This window comes from Olea europaea, chromosome 10 (genome assembly GCF_002742605.1).
Source record: "Olea europaea var. sylvestris chromosome 10, O_europaea_v1, whole genome shotgun sequence".
Lineage (NCBI taxonomy): Eukaryota > Viridiplantae > Streptophyta > Magnoliopsida > Lamiales > Oleaceae > Olea > Olea europaea.
Genome location: NC_036246.1, coordinates 20,867,666 through 20,891,260, shown reverse-complemented (window position 1 = coordinate 20,891,260; position 23,595 = coordinate 20,867,666). Strand labels below are relative to the sequence as shown.

The following is a 23,595-nucleotide window of genomic DNA, read 5'->3' as shown; positions in this document are numbered from 1 at the left end:
GACCTGTCAAATAGCTTATTTAAATTGAGTCCTAGATGATCGATGTAGACTTCAAAATCACATACAAACTTGAAGGACTAGACCTGTCAAATAACTTAATATTTCTCTCAAATTCAATTGAAAGTTATATTTGATTTTAATTTTTGTATTGATGATTTTGATCATATGGAGATCCAAATTTACATATTAAAATATGTTGCGAACTGGGCTTTCAATCACATGAGGGTCCAAATTGAGGACTTATGAACACACTACTCTAAAGGTTGAGAGCGTTGTTCTAATTTTTTCAAGAAATTAAGGAATTTTGGAAGTTATTATTATTATTTTTTTGTGAATAGAGATATTTTGGAAGTTGTATGCCACTTGGGTCCGCTACACGTAAGCAAAATCTCTTATGGACTGTGGTGTGTTTGCAGCACAAACAATTGACACTGGCAGCTTTATTCTCTTTGGATTTTGTTATGTGTATACCTAGTTTAACATCCCGATACACAACCCCTCTCACAATGGGAGGCCACGATTTTTTTTATTGGTCACGGGCCCCCTTATTGTGAGGGGGATGTACATTGGGATGTCAAACCCAGTATACAAATAACAAAATCCATTCTCTTTTTACAGTATATATACATCTGTATATAATATATATAATATATTTTGTAGCCTATATAAAAATCCTAATATGTTTATACTATGTTTGCATTCAATAAAGAATTTAATCAATTCTTCTTGATGTAAAGTTCGTGAAATTTGGGTTAGATCTTTGATAAAATCAAGATTTAATATTAAGTTTGTGGGATTAAATTGACCTTATCAACAAGGATCCAACAAAATTTTACATGCTGTGTAACTTCATTAATATTTATAATTCGCTTTGAATATTAAAAATAATAGTTCAATCTCCACCCACGTGAGAAATAATGTCTTTACACATGAATAGTAAAAATATAACACAAACAAACATTGAGCAATTAAGAATTTGGGGATGATTGCATATTCTAGAAGTTGAGCCTCGAATCTTGAGACTTTTTCATTTCACCTCTTTCTCGTACCAAATCTCATAGTAAGTAAATTTTATAACGACAATACTAACTTTATTTGAATACTATTAGAGATCACATAAATGTATAACTAGTGTCAATTTTTATGTGAGCGTTGCCAGTTACAATTGTTATGCCTCTTCTTCATGAGGCACTAGAATACCACCATGTGAGAGTCAGTCGACAAGTCAATCAGGTCCACACTCCACATCATCCTCCTACCTGATCGAGGTGAGGCTACATGTAAGTTAGTCAAGATGATGCATCTTTTTTGTCAAAGGTGCCATGCAGAGGCTGACCATCCATGGCATAGGCAAGATGATGAGCATACTATAGGGAAGGATGTTAAAGCAACCAACCTCCTAATTGACAAAAAAAATCTCCCATGTCAGCTATTCCTAGGTATCTTTTGTACAAGATTCTTCCACGATCGACTGATGTGATATCCTTGCAGCAGGCGCCTAAACTTCAAAACGTAAGTCTATGATTCAGAAGTTAGACCTTGGTACTATGGTGCTACTTTTTAGAAACATTAGATGCCATCAAACCTATGATGGGTTGACGCCTAAGAAAGGACGCCTCAGTTATTAGGATGAGACTACGTGTCTTTTTATCCAACAATCACTATTTCACAACTTCTGCCATAAAAGCTCACACTTAGTGCTATTAGGAGGTAATGCAAGTTTATACACTCAAACTATAAACTTGCTTTCATCACTTCCTTTACATACACTCATTGATCCGAACCTACATACTTATTGGCTCATGTCTTTAGCATATATTTCACACCTAATATACTATTTTCCTTGACTAACTTGACCGTTGCAGTGTTTGCGGTTGCCTTCTCTACCATTATAGAATAACACTAGAGTCTTACAATTTATCGACTTATGTGGATGTGAGATGAGTCAGGACCTATTGTTCATACCTAAAAAATTGAGATCAATAGATTTTTACTGTCTACGAGAAACCACACTATAATCACATACAACCCCGTGGACAAAGCTTGTTGGAAAAGTGCTCCAACTTTTCCTCAAAGAAATTTTTTATTCTTAAATAAAGGACAAGTGGTAGTTTCAAAGAGAAAAGGATTTGAAGTGTTATTCAGTACTCCTTGAAAATGGAACATTTAGAGTGAGAAATCTGCTTAAAAGACCATCCTTTTGAATAAGAGGCGTTCACACACCTGAGTGCTAGTGATAAAGATAGAACTCTAAAGAGGTCGAGGGAGATCATTGAAAAAGAGGTCCTTTGGAGTAATGTCACCCACCGTTGACCTCACTACCAACATTGTTGAGATAGAAGGGTTGCGGCATGTCTCACAAAAGAGGTGGCGAATACGACAGCTAATATGATGAGCATTACCCAACAATAGGCTACATGGTCAACCAAAGAAGTATTGAGGCTAACCTTGAAAAGATTAAGGCTTAAATAGAGATCAGGTCCACTAAAAATCTAAAGCGGCGCAGAGCCTCACTGTGGGGATGGCAGCTTTGAGTCGCTTCGTCTCAAAAGCCACCGATAGATACATTTCTTTTTTCAAAGTTGTCAAAGGAATGAAGTTCCAATAGACAAATAAGTGTGAAGATGATTTATAAAATTTGAAGAAGCACATAGGACAGCCCCTCTCATCTCCAAACTAAAAGTTGATGAGCACATATTACTTTATTTTGACCATATCTAAAGACGCCATTAGCTCATTTCCTGTAAGAGAAGAAGGAAATCACAACTACCTATTTATTATGTGAGAAAAGCCCTTCTACAAGCGGAGGCCAAGTACCTAGATATGGAGAAGTTCGTCTTATCCCTTATCACATCTTCAAGAAAATTGAGGCCGTACTTCCAACTTGTAGAATACGTGTGCTAACAAATTTTCCACTCAAGAAAGTTCTTCAAAAGCCTGATGTTTTGGGGAGGTTGATAAAATAGGCTATAAAGCTGAGTGAGTTCGACATTATTTACAAGTCTAAAACCTTCATCAAGGGTAAAGCCCTAGTGGACTTTATAGCAAAATTTACTAATGTCCCTGAAATGGAGGTGACAATGGAACCCGTCGAGCCCTCCCACTTGGAACCTCTTCATAGTTGGCTTCTCTGGAGAAGTAGGCTCCTAGGTTGGAGTAGTCTTGGTCATCTCAAAAGGCCATAAGTTTAAATGTGCGATGAGATTTGGATTCAAAGTCTTTAAGAATGTTGCTAAATATGAGGCATTAATTGTTGGCTTTAGATTGACTAAGGAAATGCAAGTGAAAATGCGACTCATAAGTAATGATTCTCAGATGGTAGTAAGCCAAGTCAATGACAACTTCATTGCAAGAAACAAGGGCATGATAGCATACCACAAACAGGTTGTGGATCTTCTCCCATCATTTGAAAAGTTTGAGCTGACGCAAACCTTTCACCTTAAAAGTGCCTATGCTGACGCACTATAAAAGTTGGCTAATAGCAAAGATTTTGAGCTGCTCAAGATAATATCCATTGAGCACTTCACCAAACCCTCTACCTCAGAGGGAAAAGAAGTGATGTAGATTGAATGCACCTATCATAGATGCAACCAATCATAGCATTCCTCAAGGATAAAGCCCATAAGCTAAAAAGAAGAGCTGCAAATTTCATGCTCTAAGATGATGTGCTATAAAAAGAGATTGTTCCTCGCCCCTCATTCGATGCAGATTAAGAGAAGAGCTAACATACGTCCTATGCGATATTCATGAAGAAGTATGTGGCTATCACACTGTAGGACCTGTACTTGCACAAAAGGTGCTTAGGCAATGATACTATTGTCCTACCTTGAAAAAGGTTGCCATTCAATTTGAGCGAAAGTGTGACAAGAGCCAATACTTCTCAACCATGCAGAGACAACCATCCCAAGAGCTCACATTTATCTTTAGCCCTTGGATCCCATGACAAAAGAAAAAGGTAATGTAAGCAATGCTATTGTCACCATTAATTACTTTACAAAGTAGATAGAGGCTGAATCTTTGACCAAAATCACAAAAGCCAACACTCAAAATTCATATGGAAGAGCATTATATATTGGTTTAGCATTCTCCACACAATCATATTAGACAGTGGATGATAATTTGATGACAAAAAAGTCAGATACCTATGTAAGGAGCTGGGAATCAAGAAATACTTCTCAACACCTTACCATCATTGTGTAAATAGCTAGGTCGAAGTTGTCAACAAACCCATCAAGTATACCATAAAAAGGAAGATTGATACTTCTAAAGGAGCATGAGTTGATGAGTCTTCTCAAGTTCTATGGGCTATTTACACCACTAGCTAAACTGATATTGGAAAAATTCCTTTTTCTATGGCCTATGGAGCCAAAGCTATGATTCTGATTGATGTGGGACCGTTTTCACCTCATCTTACACTTCAATGATATATCTAACGACGAGCTGAGAAGGTATAACTTGGCTTGATTGAACAAAGGATCGATGATTCACAAGTAAGACTCGCCTTTTATCAATGAAAGATGACCTATTATTATAATGCTAAATTGAAGAAGAGATCATTTCGCATAGGTGACCTTGTGTTGAAAAAGGTCTTCCTACTCTCAGAGAGCTAGGCGTAGGCACATTAGGCCCCAATTGGAAAGGCCCCTACAGCATCAAGGATGAACAATGGACTGTGACTTACAAAATTGCCTCATCCATGGAATATAGAGGACTTACAAAGATAATATCAATGAACAAGGCTCATCTATTTAGCTGGACGATCTTTGCCAGCCTTTGTGCAAATCTCTTTATTCAATGCAATGGATTTTAACACCAAGTATTCTCACATTGCTACATTGCCTTCTATGGCTGCACCATTTGCCATGGAAGAAGTTATTGACATGGATGAGCTACATTCAAGCAAGGAAGTTGATTCACTTTAAAGGAAAAGTGACAAACACCCTATAGGGGGCCCACCTCAAATATTTACGAAGACTAAGCATTGAATAAATACACCATTTACTGTTGAAGAAGCCATTGGTATGATAAGCCACTCCACGTAAAGAAGTTAACCCACTTCAAAAGGAGAAGTGTGAAGCACCCCACTAGGCCCACATTAGAACCTACGAAGATGAAGCTTTTCATGATTGTGCCATCCATTATGGAAAAAGTCCTTAACATTGATGAGCCACTCTCATGCAGGGAACTTGATTCACTTCAAAGGAGAAGTGAAAAGCACCATACAAAGGAGACCACCTCGACTACCTACGAAGATGAAGCTTTCCATGGCTACGACATTCACCATAGAAAAAGTCCTTGCCATGAATAAGCCATCCTATATAAGAAAGTTAATTTGCTTCGAAAGGAAAGGTGTGAAGCACCCTAAAGGGTCTCCACCTTGATACATACGAAGATAAAACCTTCCATGATTGCACTATCCACCATAGAAGAAGCCCTTGGCATGGACAAGCTGCCCATGCAAGGAAGTGTTTAGTAAGCCTAAGGAAACAAATGGTTCTTTCAAATCATCAAAACTAAAATTTGTTATTGTGACCAAGGTGTTAACACTTGGTTAAAAAATTTCAATTTGTGTTGTAAGTTCGAGGTGACATGCTTTATCGGACCTAAACTAATTGAGGCGCAACACACTATACTACATGAGGTGTCAACATATGTTTAAATTTGCAAGTTTCCTTATCATGTCTGAAATGAAATAATTACTCAGAGTTGAGGTATACAGTTGAGGTTAGTTCATTACTTAGGGAAAATATGTTATTAGTTATTACGAGGTGATAAAAATCAAATGTACGAAAGTAAAATGCATAAGAAAAGCAGAGACTTTATCATTTGCAAACTAAAACTTCATTCATTGAATAGAATATTAAATAAGAGATGACCAAAGCTTTTACAAAAAGATCAAATTAAAACCTAGGAGCCTAAGAGTCGGCTACTACAACTAATGTATCCTTAACCAGCTTCTCATCATTTTGCCCCATCTCAGTATCTTCAGCTGGAGCATTATCAACAGCTGTTTCAGCATCAGGTTAATCCCTAGTTGGTCTACCGAATTTCACTTTTAGAAAGATTGTGTCAAGTTCATGATGGACCTTCATTAGGCGAGACATCATCTCTTGGACACTTCATGAAGCTCAGTAATTGGCAAAGTCTTCATAGTTCTTAGTCTTGTCGAAGTTGTCAACATAGTTTTGGACTACAACCTTTCTCATTGTCTTCTCTTCAACTTGCAAAGACTTAATCTCTTTTTTCTGAGCCTCAATTAGCTACCTTAGCTCAACTTTTTTTTTAGATGCCTCCAAAGCCTCGACAACGAGGCGTTGGTATTCATTTGACTCAATCCTTTTAATTAGAGCACTTACTTGGGGTTTTGCTTCATATAGTTTCCTCCTTAGGCAATCCACCTTAGAATCAACTTTTTGAAGATTAGCCTCAACTTTCGCTCGCTACTTAGACCTTTCAACTTTAGCCCTAGCTTTCCTCAGTTCATCCTTGTAACTAGGAGGCAACCTCGAGGTGAGCAGCCAATACTTAATTTCTATTTTTAAGGTCTCTTACAAGACCTTATATAGCTATTTTGACCTTCAAGCCCCGTGAGAGGCAGGCATTATTCACCCCAAGCACGTCTTGCCACCTCTTCAGCCAACACTTATAATGGGCTGCTGTAGATGCTACTGTCTTTGGAGGCAACATATCCAGTAGGTCAATAGAGAGTTTCTTAGTGTCCCTTTATATGAAGTCTTCAACCTTTTTAGATTGAGGACAATTGGTTGGCTTTTTGCTTTTGGAGAGTGGAGGAGGAGCTGAGTCTTCTCCTTTTAAGGCTTAGAGCAACGCAGAGGTGATTTCTTCTTAACTGTTACCCATTGGAAATTTTAGCAGTAGATTAAGGTGGAGGAGGTCAGGCAATAGTAGGCCTAGAAGAAGATGATCGAATATGCTGGTTTTTTTAACTTTTATTTAGAGGCGGCACCTCTTTTTTATGCTTATCAACTTTAGCAATAAGTAGCCTCTTGCTCAGGTTGACGAGTTGTTCACTCTGTCTATTGTAATTTACAAAGGTAGTCTTTCATGTATGAGCCTCTGTAACACTCTGTTTGATAGTGGCAAAGTCACGCTTCAAAGGTTGCTTTGTTATGAAGTTTTCTACAAAAAGTTTACACACTTGATAGCACCTAGGACCCAAGTACTAATCAATAGCTTAAGTGATATTAGAATTACCTTGAGAAGACACCAGCTTGTTATCGATGAAGTGAATATTCTTTTCAATTAGCTCGCCCTAGCTATGTTACTTATGAGTGAGTTGATAAATGGTAAAGATGACACCCCACTATTCCATGCTGATCTCACATCGAGACAATGAATATGCAAACAACAGTAAAATTGGTTAAGTATCTACAAGCATAAAAAAAGCAATACTAGTTTGACAATAGAATTTACTAACTGTAGAAAATGTCGTAGGGATAGTCAGAGGCACCGTGGGGTCATCCTATATTGTATCCTAGCGTCCAAATGCCCAAAATAAGGAACTTTTCCATTCTTTTATAGAAGTGTGCAGGGCGAGCACAAAGGGAAAATGAGCCTCCCAAGAAGTGAAATAGTACTATTCTCTCATCTTCTCACCTTCTCCCGACGCCTTTGGAAGGTAAATGGAAAATGGGATATCTTCTAGGTTGGCCTCATGCCAAAGTATCCACGACTTAACCATCTGACTTGAAAAATTTAGATTAAGTTGGGTCAAGGCAAGCTCGTATGATCTCAGAATGAGGTAAAAAATTGGTAAAGGAATAACCTAAGGTCGATTTTCTAGAGATTCTAGGGAAACTAACCTTCTTATGATGCTCGAGGAAGATGAGCCCTACATTGTCTGAGATCCTATAATTCTTCCTAAGTGTCTAGAGTTTAGTAGAGGTCAGTTTAGAAGGATAGTCTGATGCCCCCATTTAACAGAGTTGACAAAGGGAAGGGGCCGATCTTCATATGTTCTCATTGAACCTTATCGTCCTAGTGATCTCCTTGAAAGTTAAAGCTTTTGGTTTTCCAACCTCAGATGGCACTAAGGTAAACTACTTTCTCTCGTCTTACTAGAATCACTCCTTAACCACATACATGGATTTTTATAATGTAAAAAGAGATGAAGAATTTGATGAAGATGGTCAAAAAGTTACCTAAAAGAAGGTTTTCTAGGGAAAATACTCGTCGGAGTTGCTAAACTTCACTAAGGATGGTGACTATTGTCAATAATTGCAAGCAGATCATGGACAATAAATTTTTGTAGAGTGTATGTGAGTTTTTGAATTTTTGCAAAAAGTGAAAAGTTTGCAAAATGAACAAGTATGCCTTTTATATGCAGATGTGGCAAACCTCAACATTTGGATCAAATCAAGAGCCATCCTAATCCTTCATTCATACTTCATCTGAGTCGTTGAGCAAAAATATCAAACATGATTAAGGGCACAAATGAGGATGTGCATCTAAAATGCACACGAACGTGTGTTACGTTTAACTAACATAATTATCTATTTTTATTAGCAATTATGACCTCGGAGACGCATCTCTTAGAAGTAGACGACGCATCACCTGGCCTTCTTTGAAACGCACAACAACTTTGAAATTATTAGCACAGAACCAAAAAATGTCTCACCGGCTTAGTGGTCTGCAATCACCTCTACTCTAATGTTTGAATTTTCGGATCACCTTATCTCTGCTTACCAACTTTCTTCAAGGTACCTATCTTTCAGTGCCTTGTTCTTATGTAAGGACCTCGCTCTGCTTATCAGCTTTCTTCAAACTGCCTATCTTTTAGATCCTCGACCTTACACAAGGACCTCACCTCTGCTTACCAACTTTCTTTCACAGCTTCCTCCTTATGCTAGGAACTCACCTTTACATACCAACTTTCTTCTAGTCATCTATTTTTTAGAGCATCATCCTTATGCAAGGACCTCTCCTCTGCCTACTAGTTTTCCTCAAGCAACACTACCTATTTTTCAGAGCCTCGTCCTCATACAAGGACCTCACCTCTGCCTACCAATATTCTTCAAACTGCCTATCTTTCAAAGCCTCATCCTCAAGCAAAGACTTTATCTCTATCTATTAGCTTTCTTCAAGCTGTATATCTTTCAGAACCCCGTCCTCAAGCAAGTAGTTTGCATCTGCATCACTTGAATATGCTACTACATGAGGTATTAAACTCACTTCTACTCCTTAAATACCATGCATTATATAAATATACATGCTTGAACTTGAGGACTGTTATATTATGTTCAAACTCATAATTGTCAATAAAAGGAAAAATGCTCTACGCCGACACATCATGTCGACAACTAATTTACTTAACCTTACATTGAAAGTCTAATTATTATATGAATATCCATACATGGACTTGAGGGATTATTTTTACCCCTCTTTTTGACAAAGTTTTAGATCACCACCATGTGACAGACAGTTGACAAGCCAACTAGGCCCATACTCCACATCAACCTCCTACCTAGCTGAGATAAGGCCACATGTAAGGTAATCGAGGTCGAGGTGACATCTAGAGGTCAACCCTCTATGACATAGGCGAGGTGCAACACATGCTACAGGGAAGAAGGTTGAGAGAACCAGCCTCTTCATTGACAAAAAGGTATATCTCACATCACCTTTTCTTAGAGACTTTCTGCACAAGATCGTCACACGATTGATTAATGTAATATCTCTGCAGCAGTCGCTTAAAGGTCCAATCATAAATCTATGATTCAGAGTTCAAATCTAGGCATTAGGAAGGCTACTTTTCAAAAGCATTAATGGCCATGCAGCCTATGATAGATGAATTGACGCCTAGAGAGGACTCCTCGACCATCAGGATGAGATCACATGTCTTTTCGTGCAATGGTCAGTATTTCACCTCTTCTAATATAAAATCTTACACTTAGGGTGTGTTTGATAGCCTCACATTTTTCATGGAAAATGAAAAATAAAAACTATTTTCTAACTTTTGTAGTGTTTGATAGGTGAAATTTTTCAGGGAAAACGAATTTCACATTTCTTGGTCACGTCAGCATTTTCCATCAAATCCTTGAATTGGAATTCTCATTCCAATTCTCAGTACTGTAACTTTTTTTTTGTTGGTAATTGAAACAAATTCTAAAAATTATTGTAAAAAAATATTTCCCTTTAATTGACAATTTCCATGTAAAATAAAGCCAAACGAGCATCAAAAGATATATGATTTTTTATTTTTTATTTTTTGTAATGGAAACAAATTTCATCCCCAATACCAGTAAATTCTATCCCTTTAATTGACAATTTTCATGTACAACAAATTCAAACGAATACTAAAAAAAACTTTTATTTCAACATTTTCTACGTGAAAAATTATAACAATCAAACACAATAATTTGCAAATTCTTAGGAAAATAATTTCTAGTCACTTCAATTCCCTAAAATTCATTTTCTTTCCACTCAAATTCCATCTTCACAATTAAACGGACCTTTAATGCCATTAGAAGGTAATGCAACTTTATACACTCAAACTATAAACTTGCTCTCATCACTCTCTTTTCATACACTCCCGATCCGACCCTTCTCACTTAGTGGATCATGTCTTTAGCATGTCGACTGATTTGATCATCGAAGTGCTCATGGTCGCCTCCCCATCATTAGAGAAGGCCACACGCGACTTAAAGTTTGTCCAAGTGTGTAGAAAAATGTTTAGGTGCAAGCAAGAGGAGTCGGATCTATTGACTACATCATCCCTCTGAAAATCTAGGTCAACATCAATCATGAATCTTGAAGCAAGTCTTCAATTTATTCTAAATTATGTGGCCACAAAAAAATCAACTACACCGAACAACATCATTATCTTTTAAATGAAACTAAAAACACTACTTTCTTTTTCAATAAATGCTTAAAAATTCACACTTGAGTTGCCAAAAAAGCACTAAAAGCCCATCCGTCCATAAAAAAATCCCCAAGAAAAGTCAAAAAAACTAAAAAATTCAATTCACGTGTACATAGTTATTGTGAAGTTTAAGACCGTAGGTAGGCAAATAAAATGCCCAAAGGTTCCACATAGAAATGTCAAAAACTCAAAAAATTCAATTCATGTGCACATCGTCAGGTGAGAATCATTCAACAAAAGTAGATAGAAAAAGTTGTGGCGAACTCCACTAGAAGCACAGCACGTGTTGCAGCGAAATGACAAGTACAGGTATATAGTCTAAGATATTTATAGATTGCAATTACAGTTGATTTTTCCAATCACAGAATCTCAGCCCCACTCTAGACAGGCACCTCGGGAAGAAAAGGTGTCACGCTATTTTGCTATCCTCACATTAGTATGACCTATCGATTTATACGCAATACATGATTTAACAACTGAGAGGTAAAAAGTGAATATATTCTCTCAAGCAACATGGTGTTAGATCTTACGACTTGAAGATGACTCATGAAAGCTTCAAAGAATACGGAGCACTATGGTATGAAAAAATCATCTAGATGAATAGTTGTACAGGGACGTAAGAATATTATCGGATAGATGTTCGACATGCCTCCTAAGAACATAAATAACTTAGGATTAAAAGAAAAATTGATTAGGAATGAGAGCAAGGGATACTAACTTGGTAACAAATTAAGGTTATAAAACGCTTTCTTAACTGTAAAAATCGATTACAAGCATTAAGACAGACTATTATAACATTGAGTCCATAATAATTTGAAGGAATCCATGATGAACAATGGTGTAAACATTTTAAAAATTAGTTACCAAATATTAATATTTTAAAGATCATGAAACATTTGAGGCCATGCCAACAACTTAGTGACGAACCCATCTTTTAATTACTTAAAATTTTGTAATTTTTTTTTCCTAGAAATAAAATTTGCTTGTAAAATTATCAGAAACATCTCATGTAAATTACGATGTTTTTTCCTAACACCACATGCGCCTAGAGGAATACCCATGTAGACGCTAAGGAGAGCATATAGACACTAGGGTCTTAAAAATAAAGTAGGTAAGTAGATTTGGTACCATATTTTAAGGGATGATTATCAAGACGAATAATTATCAAAACTATGGCCAATGTATAATGTCTGCGTTAAAATTGGCCTACTCAAATGAATCACCATCTTAATCAACATGTGTACAATCACACCCTTTGAGATTCAACAAATACGTTATTCTATTTCCAATCTTCAACTGAAACATAATCCGTATACTTTGTTCAAATTAAGCTTTGAATTTGCTTACTTGAAGGCTACCCCACCTTGTTAATGTGACAAAATTATGAGTTGAGATCTGCTGTCCAATTTGTTGTCTACCTAATGAATGATTGATACATCATTTTAAATTAACATATCCAAATTTTCTCTAACTGTCACTTGTGCTTAAAATTAGACACTTTAATGTAAAATAATGTATCAATCATTTATTAATGAACAGCAAATCTCAAACTCCAAAATTCTATGTGCTGCAAAGTAATCTCGACTCAGTATTTTTTTATTTTATTTTTAATTGTCTTGATTGGTGGCACTTAGCCAGTTGTAGATTTCATAAACTACATGGTTACCATTGAATCCCTCAAGTCTTGGCTAAAGGCCGGATATAGACATTTTGAGTTAGGGGCACCATCAAACTTGCAAAAAAGTTGTGATGAACTTTTCATTCAAAAATTGACATCCAAAAAAAAAATCCCATCCATGTAATTTTACATCCAACAATTCACGTGGGTACGACTTTTCTGGATGTAAAATTTCGAAAGTTTTTGACGTCATATCCCATGTAAAATTTCCTAATAAAATGATACAAATTATATTGACAATTTATATCACAAAAATAATAATAATTGAATTTTTTCTTTTAAAAAAAATACGAATTATATGCATTTTTTAAAGACGCATGTTTTACACATCTTTAACTCTTTCGATATTTGTTAGGATAATTCGATATGCCTATAATGTAGTTATCGAAATGAGCTTCGAGAAGACATAGGTGATTTGTGAATTCAGCTAGTGTATGATAGGCGGAGCATTTTTAAAGTTAACATGTTATCGAAACTCTTGAAATACTAGTTTGGAATGTCCTACTTTGACAAGCCGTAACACTTGCTACGGTTGCTCGTTTCGTGCACCATTAACAATGTAGAAAACTAGGCCATAAGTACTTCGAATTGATATTAAGAATGCAATATTTTGAATTCGTTTGACATCTCATAATGACTTCAAAATTTGAGACAAAACATAGGGAAAAAAAATGGCCCCAGAGTTGGGGTCACGTGACCCCCATGCCCACCCCCGTGTCCTTCCAAGACTCATGGCGCGGGTCTTTTTAAGAAATTTTGCCAAAATGATCAATAGAATCAACCACTATTGCATTAAACTGTCGTGAAGCAAGAAAGCACAATCAGCTGGAAAGTTTTTAGCAAACTTTTCCTGGTATTTTCCTTTCCCTAGGGAGTGATAATTATATGGTAAATTTTCCACAAAATTTTCTTCATACAAGAACCATTGAATTCACTATGTTCCACTTGTTCTTGTTGTTCTTGGCTATCAGCGTAAAATGGAAGCTCCATTCCGAGGAATTGCAAAAGATTTTCAGGGCAGGCTATCTTGCTATAAGCAAGATTGGATGACCGGAATTCGTTCGGGAATTGGGTATATAATTTCTTCTGTTTTTAGTAAAAAGAACAAAGAAAAATGTAAATTTAACAAACTTCTGTTTCATATGTACCAGGATATTGGCTCCAACTACATATATCTTTTTTGCCTCTGCTCTTCCTGTGATTGCATTTGGAGAACAAATAAGCAGAGATACTGGTACTGTTTTTAACTTCCAATTCCATCATTTAGTTTTTGAGGTGTTACAACCACATTGGTAGAGGAGATGATATCAAACCAATCCTTAACTTAGCGATGTGGGAGGGACGCATTTAGAGTCATTACAGTCTATGTGCACATATTCCTAGCTAGTTGACTTCACAGAAGCAGTCTTCTACTCGAAGTAACCCTCCCAGGTTACCCCTTTTTTCCAAAAGTACGCTCTCATATGGATTGCTACCACCCAATTCGTTAAAACCAGTTTATAAGGGAGGGTGCCAAATTGATTGCAGACATGATGGAAGAAAAATTTTCAAAAGGAAAATACATCACTTTTGCTTATAAGAATTACGAGTTTGTACTGTTTTATTGCATTGTAGATGGGAGCTTGAGCACAGTAGAAACCTTGGCATCAACTGCAATTTGTGGTATCATACACTCGATATTTGGTGGTCAACCTCTTCTGATATTAGGAGTTGCAGAACCAACTATTATAATGTACTCTTATCTCTACAAATTTGCCAAAGGAAGAGAAGAATTGGGACAAAACCTCTACTTGGCTTGGGCTGGATGGTATTTTGAATTTTCTTTTGATATGCTAATTTTTGCTTTGAAAGATTTTATAATCTTGATATTACAATGATCTTTTTTATTTATTATTATTATTTTTTTTTACTCTCTCTTTTTTGTTGCAGGGTTTGTGTGTGGACAGCTTTATTCTTGTTTCTTCTTGCAGTATTTAATGCTTGTAAAATCATAAATAGATTTACAAGGATTGCTGGGGAAACTTTTGGCATGTTGATTGCTGTTCTATTCATTCAAGAGGCAATTAAGGTACCAATTTTGAAATTTTATGAAACTTAAATCTTAATAAACATGAAAATCTAATTGCTTTATTTGCTAAGATTCTCCATATCAAATCACCAAGAAAATCAATAATGCGAAACATACCTTAATTTTTTGAGAACGATTCTTTATTACTGAATCTTGATTCCGGATCTTTAATTTTGAAAATCAATTTGGAATCTCTTCTTGATTGGTTTCTTGCTTTCAATCTTGAATTTTTCCTCCTTGTATCCTTAATTCTTGTTCTTGGTTTTCTTCTTGACCCATAATCTTGATTCTTGATTGTAGAATGTATGTTCTTGATTGTGGACTTTTGGATCTTCTCTTCAGTATGCATTTTCTCTGAATTCTTGTATTGATGAGATGATATAAAGAATGAGAAGTTATATATGAATTGGGGACCATAGCCTTATATATAGTTTCCATATGTATTTCGTCCATCATAAAATACAATTATAAAGGAATCAGATTTCTACAGATATAATTCGACCCACATTTTATTTAGATGTCCTAAGACCAATTATTGAATTATTTATTAGATCATTTTAATTTTGGGCTTATTAAATAATTTTCCAATAATATCCCACTTGGCCACATATGTTAATTTATAAATGTGTATAACCTTATGATCTCAATACTTTTACTATTATAACCAAAAGGCATCTTCGAACAATCTCGTCCATTAATTATGATAATATAGGATCAAGCAGTCTTCGTTACAATTATCATAACTAAACCCTCAATGGCCACGTATATGAACATAATCAAATGACATAAATCAGTGTGTGGATGTGTAACATGAAAATTACATTCAATATGATCTAAACATATCTATTTCCAACAAGTCCTACCTTATGAGATCAAACAAAAACTTTAATTAGAGTGAACCTGAACTGAATACGTTATTTCTGAAATAAACTGAATATCCATAGATAGAATTATGTATCTAAAACAAACAACATCCGAATACAAACTTCCACTAAACTAGCATATCATAAAAAATGCAATACCTATGTGAGCTGTGTGCTTATGAAAGACCTTGGATAATAGCTTCTCAGTAAGCAGATCCGCAATTATAGAGCTTGTCCTAGTTATTCTATAGAAACCCAAAACTCTAAATTATTTCCTTAATAACTAGGAACATAATTTATATAAACTTTGACATCATCAAACTCTTGTTAGAATACAAGACAATAATTGTCATAGAATAACTAAAGTGGTCTTTTAAATCCATCCAAAATATACAGTCTAGTGACAAAATTTTGAAGTCATATTCTATAATCAATATCAGAATATTCGTCCTAGGGTTATTTAAATATCTATTTGTCATTCAACCAATGAATGTCATATCCAAACGTATGTATATATTAAACTCCCAATTGCTGAAGTACATGAAATTTTCGTGCTTTCATTAATTTAAGTTTATCCTTTGGACATTAATTTAGACTAAACTTGTCTTCCTTAGTAATAGGGGCATCACGTAATTTACATAATTGCATTCTAAATCCTTTAATAACTTTATCAATATAGCTCTTTTATAATAATCCAAATATACCCGAAGAGCAATCCCGGTATATTTGTATTCTTGACACAAAAGAGGCATCATCAAGAGATTTCATTTCAAAAATCTATGATAGAAATCGCTTGGTTTTGTCCAATAATCTTATATCATTGTGGGCAAAGACTATGTCATTGATATCCAATACCAGAAAATGTATATTCTCTCACTGAACTTGTGGTATATACTATCATCAGCTGTAATTATCTTAAAATCAAATGAGATAATTATTTGATGAAATTTGTGATACCATTGACGAAAAACCTGCTCAAGACCATAGATGGGTTTCTTTAATTTGTAAACCATCAGATGTAGCTTAAGATCAAATGGTATAATAGACCTAAAAAAGTCTTATGTAGAAATAGGATAGAAAGCCTCTTCAAAATCAACACCTTCCTCAAAAGTAAAATCATTTGCCACGAGATGAGTCTTATATCTCTCCATATCACCCTTCAAATCTCCCTTGATTTTAAATATCCATTTACAACTAATTGGTTTGCACCTTCGAACAATGAGATGAGTTCCCAAATGTCATTGTTACTCATGAACTTTATCTCTTTATTCACGACATCAATCCATTTTTAAGAATTATTCCTTTGCATTGCATGATGAAAGTTGATTGATCAAATCTTCTTTCATCAATACATTACCATCCTTATTTTCTTAGAGAAAGACTATAAAATGATTTGAATTGTCCTTTTCTTTAGTGGATTTCCTTGATGATATTTGTTCTTGAGGTTGTTCATTTTTTTTAAACAATCTTTTGATTGTGTACGAGAGATTTTATAATATTGTTTGAATCTGAAATTGTTTCTTAAACAAGATCTGGAGTAAGAATTTGTCCTTATTCCAGATCATAGTCAATTAAAATGGAAGGAATATTTAAATGTTCCTCTTCAAAGACAAAATCTCTAACTTTATCTCCCCCCATAAGCTATACATCCTCAAAGAATTGGGCAATTTTCGTTTCAAAAACTAACTTTGCAGTGGGATAATAAAACTTGTAACCCCTTGAAAGTTGTTTTACTTGGAACTTTATTGTGTATTCAAGCTGCAGTCTTTTGCGCTTATCCCCAAAGAGATTCTGGCAAGATGGAATGACTAATCATACTCCTTACCATATCTTTAAGTGTTTTGTTTCGTCTTTCAATAACACCGTTTATACTAGGAAAACCTAACATGGTGTATTGTGGACAATTCCACATTTCTCTAGGAATATAGGAAAAGGTCTTGAACATTGTTCTCCTGATTCGGCATATCTGGTATAGTATTCACTACAACGATCAGATCTAACGTGTTTTATTTTTTTGCCAAGTTAGTTTTCAACTTCAATCTTATAAGTCTTGAACATGTCCAGTGATTAAGATTTCTCATGAATGAGATATAGGTAGTTATAGTGAGAATAATTGTCTATAAATGTAATAAATAACTGTTAACCATTCCAAGAAGCCGAAGGAAATGGTGCATAGATATCCGTATGAATTTGTTCTAAGACATCTGAAGTTCTATTGGCACTTAATCTCTTTAAGTTTGTTTGTTTCCCCCCAATATGATTAACATAAACACTTGAGTCTGAAAACTTAAGAAAATCAAGAATTCATTCTGACATAAGATTTTTCATTCTCTTTTGAGATATGTGACCTAATCACTTATATCATAACGAAGCAGAATTCTCACCCATTAATTTATGTTTAATACTACGTGAATTTACATGTAAGGCTTCTTTATAAGATGCAACATATTAACCAAATATAGGTTATCATAACCGTATAAAAAAGTAGTACCGACAATATTTGAATTAAGAAAAAGACTAAACTTACTATTTTCAATTGAACAAAAGTAACCGAATTCGTCTAATGTAGAAACAGAAACCAAATTTCATCCAAAAGGACGGTACTGCAAATGTCTCTTTTAAATCCAAATAATAGCCTAAAAGTTCTTATAGCTTCAACTTTAACTAATTTGCCATCACCCCCAAATAGATGGATCTTTTAGCACTATTTGGCTTTCGACAGTTTAGGTAACCCCACATAGACACGCTTATGTAAGTAGTGACAACAAAATTTATCTACCAAATATTTCTTGGTATAAAACTAAATTAATCTCAGACCATACCAAAATGAGAAGTGTACTTGACTTTACACACCAAGCATTGTGTTTAGTACACTTTCTCTTCATGTATCCCAAAATTTCACAAAAGTAACAGCAAGATGATTTATCTTTTTCAGGCGTTTGCTTTTTTTTTTTTTTTTGAATCGAACTGGATGCATCTTTCTTATTCTTTAACTTATCTTTAGAGGTACTTGCCAAGTGAGTACTTCCAATTCTCTCTTGCTTTAAACTTTCTTCTTCTTACACGCAATATGAAATGAGCTCACTAAGACTCCACTTTCCATTTTGACAATTGTAATTGACCATAAATTAATCGAATTGTTTAGGAAGAGAAATCAAAATCATATGCACGAACAAGTTGTCAGCTAGCCCAAACTTTAATGCTGTTGATTTTGAAACAAGATAGACACATCCAAAATGTGCTCACTATTTTAGTTAGCCTTATAATTTAGTAAATCAAGTTTTCTACAAGCATACTAGTTTCGACCTTATTGTCTTTTCACAAAGCATTTTGTAATATTTTTTTATTTTTTGGTAGTTACCTTATTGAGCAGAGTGTCCCTAAATGTTGCCGGAATTTTATACTTCATGATCATAAGACTTATGTACTTTGAACGATATATTACCGGAACCCTTATCCGTAAGAGTAGTGGATAGTTTAGTTCTTAAAATAAAGTTTAAATTCCTATCGCCAAGAACGATACAAACATTCTCTTTCCAGACCTTAAACTTTAGTTCAATCACATATTTTAAATAACTATTGACAGATATTATAGAAGTGGATGAATTAACCGAATAGAGAACCTAAACCTAAATAACATGTTCACATGAAAATTCATATTGGACTATCAATAATTCAAATAGTGGTGGGCCTCATCACAAGAGATCGAGTATAAATATTGATATTTAGTCTTTGGACAGAAATATTAACTTGTAAGTGATGCTCTTAGTATAGTAATCAAATAAAGTCTATCTTTGGACTCGCTCTACATTCACATAATGGAAAACTTTACAATTTTCACATATTTATTATCACAAGTGTGAAATAATTCTGTCAAATATTGACCTTTCTTTCGACTAGTGAATATTCGCATGAATTACATACACACCACCTTTTTAATATTCCAAGTAAATTAATTTAGGTAAGAGAGGTTACTTTGGTAACATGTTATTTCAACTCATCTGTTTTAGAAAATTAGTAATTTGAAAGAAACTTAAAATACCAAGATTTGAAATCCTTTTATTTTTTTTATTTTTTTGTTTTAAATTTAAAACAAAATAAAAAAATTAAAAACCTGCACAAACAGGCGCTACAGTGCCCAAGATTGAGCGATGCAACGCCTATCATCTGGGCATTGTGTGCGCCTAGTAGTTTGCTAGGCATTGCAGCACGAGGCAAACAAAATAAAAAAATTAAAAACCTGCACAAACAGGCGCTACAACGCCCAAGATTGAGCGATGCAACGCCCACCATCTGGTCGCAGTGTACGCCTAGTAGTTTACTGGGCATTGCAATGCCTGGGCTCATGCCCTGCCTTTTTTTCAATCACGGTGATGTAGCATCGCGTTTGGGCACCCCAGTGCTGCAGTGATTCTTTGATGCCGAAAAAATTAACTTGAGCCCAGAAATTTAGATGTATTGGGTTTGAAATTCACATCCAATTTTTTTTTTTTTTTTTTTATATGAACGTTAATTATGAATTTCAACATTAAAATTCTTTCTTGAATAATTCTGAATCAAAATTTATGGCTAAAAATTCATATTCCGAGGTAGTTAGATTTTGAAGCTCTTATGGGATGATTTTTAATATCTCTTTCGATTTTTGATTCTTTTGATAGGGAATTATTAGTGAGTTCAAAATCCCGAAATCTGAGGACCCCAATTCTGATAAATACCAGTTCCAATGGCTTTATACAAATGGTTTACTTGGAGTTATCTTTTCATTTGGCCTTCTCTACACTTCCTTAAAAAGCAGAAGAGCCAGATCATGGTGGTATGGCACAGGTTTGTGGTGTTAACCTTTTGTTGATTCGTTTAGAGCTAAATAAAATCTAGAATCTGAAATGTCACAACAATTTCTGAAACAGGTTGGCTTAGAAGCTTTATTGCAGACTATGGGGTGCCTCTAATGGTCTTAGCGTGGACAACAATGTCATTTGGCATATCGAAAAATGTTCCATCCGGCATTCCTAGAAGGCTTTTTAGTCCCCTTCCATGGCAATCTGTATCTATATACCATTGGACCGTAATTAAGGTACACCAAATAGTATACAAATGTAAATGAATAATGCTCCTTGAACAGGGGCTTTTGACAGGGATGGGGTAAATGAGGTGGAGCGCCAGCACCTAACTGGATTTTATTTTTTATTTTTTCAAACTGTCCAATTATGTTTTGACACATGTTCTCCTTGTTTTTGAATCTGTCATTGAGTCTGTCATGGTAACAAGTTTGAATGAAAATATCCTATTCATAAAGTGCATGTTACGTACATGTTACTTGACAAGAATGTCCATTACAATGGATGCGATTATAGTTTCTTTTTCTTCCTTACTACTGTCCAGTACTCCATAATACACCTTTCTAAATAAGCCAAAACTGTTTGGGTAACTATATTTCGAGTTATGGTAAACTATTCACTTTCTCATGCCAAATGTGCAGGATATGGGGAAGGTTCCAACAATCTATATCTTTGCAGCCATTGTCCCGGCTGTAATGATAGCCGGACTCTATTTTTTCGATCATAGTGTTGCATCGCAATTAGCACAACAAAAGGAATTCAATATTAAGAACCCCTCTGCCTATCATTATGACATCTTGTTGCTTGGATTTATGGTATGCCATAGTTTATTTTTCTCACTGATTCCCTTTATTTCAATTTAAACTCATCAAGTCTCATAAGTACTTGTATTGGTATGATGTTCTTAGACTTTGTTTTGCGGTTTGATTGGATTGCCTCCTTCAAATGGAGTCTTGCCACAATCTCCAATGCATACAAAAAGCCTAGCAGTTCTTAAAAGACAGGTTTGTGTGCCAAACAGAAGACAAACTATGTTCTGCGGTAATGTGACTTTTCAGATGCCTAAAATCCTAATTTTGGTTAGCAGTTGATTCGAAGGAAGATGATTGAAAGTGCTAAGGAAAGTATAAACCGTAAAGCTTCCGATTCTGAAATCTATGGTGAGATGCAAGCCGTTTTCATAGAGATAGACAAACCTCCAATTAATGTAAGTCTCCACTTGAATTTAATCCTGATTCAGGTAAAGTTACTGTTCAAATCCTTCGAAAATGATATTGAGGTATCTTATTGCAGGCAACTTCAGTGGTTAAAGAGCTGGAAAATTTGAAAGAGGCAGTAACGAAAAATGAAAACGGAGAACAAACAAAGGAAAAATTTGATCCCGAAAAACATATTGATGACTACTTGCCAGTTCGCGTAAATGAGCAAAGAGTGAGCAATCTGCTGCAATCATTACTTGTTGCAGCATCAGTATGTGCCATGCCTGTGATTAAGTTGATACCAAAATCAGTTCTTTGGGGCTATTTTGCCTATATGGCTATTGACAGCCTCCCTGGAAATCAATTCTGGGAAAGGATTTTGCTTCTCTTCATTGCCCCAAACCGTTGTTACAAGTAAGTTCAAATTCATATTGCTCATTGAATTCATGCCGTAGAATTATAGTTTCAATGATTGATAGGTAATACAAATTTATTTATTTTTTCATTTTTTTCAGTACCTTGTTGAGTTGTTTGATTATTTTGGCAGGGTTCTTGAGGGAGTTCATGCTTCATTTGTGGAGTCAGTGCCATTCAGATATATTGCAATCTTCACAATGTTTCAGATTGTATATTTACTTTTATGCTTAGGAGTGACTTGGATTCCTGTAGCTGGAATTCTCTTTCCATTGCCTTTTTTCCTTCTTTTAAGCATAAGACAACATTTTCTCCCCAAGCTGTTTAAGGCTCATCATCTGCGTGAGCTCGACGCTGCCGAGTACGAGGAAATAGAAGGAGCTCCACATCATTCTCGAAGTCTTTCTTTCACTGTACGTATGCCTAAACGTTAATATTTTTCACAACAATGATGATAAGAAGGAGAATAATCAACCAAGCCAAGAATAGGAAATAAAATGACACACAAATCAGCATAATTCGACAAAACACAATCTAAATCGTACATCCATAAGCATAGACGACAAAAGTATTAGAATCAGGCCACAACTCGTGCCCGGATAGGATACATAAGAACTGAACTGATTTACAGCTTATTAACTATGTTTTTATCAGGAAAATGAGGGAACTCATGTTGGGAATGAAGGTGAAGAGAAAATTTGTGATGCTGAGATATTGGATGAACTGACAACCAGTAGAGGAGAACTGAAGCTGAGAACAGTGAGTTTCAGAGAGGAAAAAATCCCTCAGGTATTAAAAACTAATAGAATATTCTTTAGTTCATGATGAAATGCCATGCACAAAATATTCCAAAGACAATACATGTACATATGCCCAATGAATTAATGAGGAACCAATTTTAAGCCCCGGTTTGATTCCCATTCTTTTGCCACAAAAAAGAAAAATATGAACGTTATCCATCATATCAAATTAATATATTTGACTTTTTATCTCTTGTGTGGGTCCCGTAATGGCTATATTTTTCATTCTCATATTTAGGAAAAAGGGTACCAAACTGGGCCTAAGTAAAAACATAATTTAATGAAACTGAAAAGAATATTGGCTAAAGATTTTTGGAGTTTATGATTTGCAGGTTCATCCAAAGGTCGAAGAAACAGATTAAAAGGGGAACACTTTTAGGATGGCCAAACTTCAATGATGAAACCACTTATGTTTGTTAAAATTGTATTGTACTTTGTGTTCTATCTACTGTACCTGTATTTTGCTCCGTAGAGTCGTACTGTTTTTGTCAGTTATAGTTGTACGGACATGTCGTTGACATTTTAGATCAGTCATGTCTTTAGCTGATGTGTGCAACTCTAGTCAGTCCTAGTACAAATAGTGACACACTTAGATTCATATATAATTAACTCAATTTTAGTAAAATTCTCAGTGAGATTCTTCCAAGTTCTTTCTGATGCAGCAACAAATCTCGAGTGCACATTTACACAAGTTCTGTGACTTCACTACGATCGTCGAAGAGTCATGACTTCAACTTCAGCACCATCTTTATATTGAGTTTGTTATATAACCTTTTAACTTGCTTGAGAATCATGCATTTTATTTTGTTTGTTTCGTGTTTTGATCTTCTTGCCATTTGAACTTCATGTGGAAGTG

General features: G+C 35.1%; 1 protein-coding gene across 1 annotated transcript; it reads left to right on the top strand.

The window, feature by feature from the left end:
• Window positions 1-13,334: 13,334 nt before the first annotated feature.
• On the top strand, window positions 13,335-23,385 carry LOC111401466 (boron transporter 4-like). The gene is made up of 14 exons (XM_023029205.1): window positions 13,335-13,410; window positions 13,529-13,629; window positions 13,709-13,791; window positions 14,172-14,364; window positions 14,487-14,625; window positions 20,147-20,312; window positions 20,396-20,562; window positions 20,968-21,141; window positions 21,235-21,330; window positions 21,414-21,533; window positions 21,620-21,939; window positions 22,073-22,352; window positions 22,594-22,728; window positions 23,072-23,385. Exons 2-14 carry the CDS (start codon window positions 13,535-13,537, stop codon window positions 23,099-23,101), a joined length of 1,998 nt encoding a protein of 665 aa, XP_022884973.1. The 5' UTR covers window positions 13,335-13,410; window positions 13,529-13,534; the 3' UTR covers window positions 23,102-23,385.
• Window positions 23,386-23,595: the final 210 nt, after the last annotated feature.